The sequence below is a fragment of the Haliotis asinina genome, chromosome 1, assembly GCF_037392515.1.
Source record: "Haliotis asinina isolate JCU_RB_2024 chromosome 1, JCU_Hal_asi_v2, whole genome shotgun sequence".
Taxonomy (NCBI): Eukaryota; Metazoa; Mollusca; class Gastropoda; order Lepetellida; family Haliotidae; genus Haliotis; species Haliotis asinina.
The window spans coordinates 95,970,388-95,972,626 of record NC_090280.1 but is presented as its reverse complement, the minus strand read 5'-3'; the positions used below and the strand labels follow the sequence as shown (position 1 = coordinate 95,972,626).

The 2,239-nt window shown below is 42.7% G+C and overlaps 1 protein-coding gene across 1 annotated transcript; it reads right to left on the bottom strand.

Moving 5' to 3' along the window:
• Positions 1–377: 377 nt before the first annotated feature.
• On the bottom strand, positions 378–1,589 carry LOC137284713 (G-protein coupled receptor 161-like). Its single transcript, XM_067816633.1, has one exon. The coding sequence runs from the start codon at positions 1,587–1,589 to the stop codon at positions 378–380; it is 1,212 nt and encodes a 403-aa protein (XP_067672734.1).
• Positions 1,590–2,239: the final 650 nt, after the last annotated feature.

Genomic DNA, 2,239 nt, shown 5'->3' with positions numbered 1-2,239 from the left:
TAATAACAGGTGTTTGCAATAATGTGGGCGCACCCAGCTCAGTTGGCACCCTTTGAAAAACATTCAGAATTTGTCCGGTAGTTAATACACCTTTTTGATGTCCTATTTTCAACAAGGTTCAGGTGTTCAGCCGCTCAGTTCGCAAAAGTCAGTCTCTTTTGAAACACGTCCCGCTTTCACTTGATTCTACAATCAATACTTTCATCCATTGACTGCTTCGTATATCTTGACAAGCGAAACGTTCGGTAGTTACCTTCAGCCAGAGCCATTAAACGTTACATATACCCAACTCATCTTGTCGATCCACATCTTTGGACATATATATCTTCCTCAAGAGGACATAAGGTAACTGTGCACATACACAGGTAATGCAGAGTTCATTTGGTGAAATATGGAACACATTTTTCATCCAAAAGTTGCACTGAGCTTCTCTGTTTTAACGGATCGTAAATCTCTTGTGTCATATACTGTTTGGCAATAGACTCAGAACTTGTTGCATGTTTACGAAGCAAGATCTCTCGGAGTTCCTGTCGCGATTTATGACTTCTAAAAACATACACCAGAGGATCCATCGCCGAACTGGCAAGAGCAAGCGCAATGGACAGTGTCTGTACAAATGGTGGCACTTGGTAATCACTTCGAAGAACGGTTTCCAGGATGATGACAGTGAAGTAAGGCAACCAGCATCCGATGAAGGTAAGAAAGACTATGATGCTTGTGACAGCCGTTCTCCATTCATCCCGGTACCACAAGAGAGTACCAAGCTTGTGCACACTGAACTTCCGTCCCAGTATTGGCGCAGTACTGCTCCGACGTCGTTTGTCCAGTATTGTAGGGCTCTGATTTGTCTCTTCCAGTATTCTGGGAACTAAACTATTTCGACGGGTCTTCTGACTGATTAGCTTTGCAGCCCGGAAGATTACAGAGTAGACCCATACCATGACGATCAGCGGAAGAGCAAAACATATGCATACGAGGAACAGATTGTAGTAAGAATCGTATTTGTTGTCACTGTCCCACTTCACTGTACAGATCATCTTATGAGTGCGGAACTCAAACTTGTTCCATCCAACGACGGGTGGGATAGAAATAATCCCAGCAATAACCCAAACAGCACCGATCATGAAATAGCAACGAATTCTGGTGATCTTCATTCGGTAATGCAAAGGGGAGACAATAGCACAGTATCTGTCAATTGATATCACAACCAGGGTTAGTGTACTTGCAGCAAATACAAAATTGAGAACGAAACCAGTCACTTGGCACCACACAAGCCCGAAGATCCATTCTCCATATATCAAACTTGCAAAGGCAAAAGGAATAATTATTAAAGCAGTCAAACAATTGCAAGCAGTTAAGTTAAGTTGAAAACAGTTTGAAATTGTAAATGATTTGAATTTCTTGTAAAATAGAAGAAATACAAAAGAGTTCAGGGAAATACTTGTGAGGAACACACAGAGGAGAAAAGTTCCTATTAAAGTTAACTTGACTATCTCCAGCGTCATCTCCTGACCAGGGCACATTGCACCGGCTCTGGAACAGTTCAGCGTTAACGATCGGATCACTTTATCCTCGTAGTCTCCTCTCATCTCGCTGGCGTTCATGGTTGTGTGTGAAGCTGCGCGACTGGCAGCCGCTTTATAGCCAGCCGTGGAAGAAATCAATAGAGATTAGCTGATATGTCTAACATCTTCACACTCCTGGCCTACTGTGGCTTGATGAAATGGAAGTGGTCCTTTCAGAAGTCACAAATGTTTCCTTTCCCTATTTCCTTGGGGCGTAGTAGTAGAGGCTGGTGCAGTTGTTCATAAAGGCGCTTTGTGAGGCTTAAGTACTTTGGCAATGTTCAGAACGGCCTCGATCAGCGAACTGGAAGATAAAAGGCTGATTATTAGCGCAATGAGATGAATTGAATATTTTTCATAAGGACAACATAAAGTTGATTATTAGTGCAATGAGGTGACCTGATGTTGTTTACAAGACTTGCAAATCCTTTCCGCGAACACCTGGTGTCATCTGACTGATTTCCAGTATCCAATGCACATATTTTCAGATGCACATTGAATGTCATGCCCAGTGGATTCTTTTTCGTGATCGAGACTGATTAAATCTCTGACGTTGACATCTTATATCCCCCCCCCCTCCCCACCAACACACATATACACACAACTAAAGGAAAGCCGGACATATTGGGTGACTTGTGTAAGGATTAATCAGTCCACACTGTCTGTGGAAGACA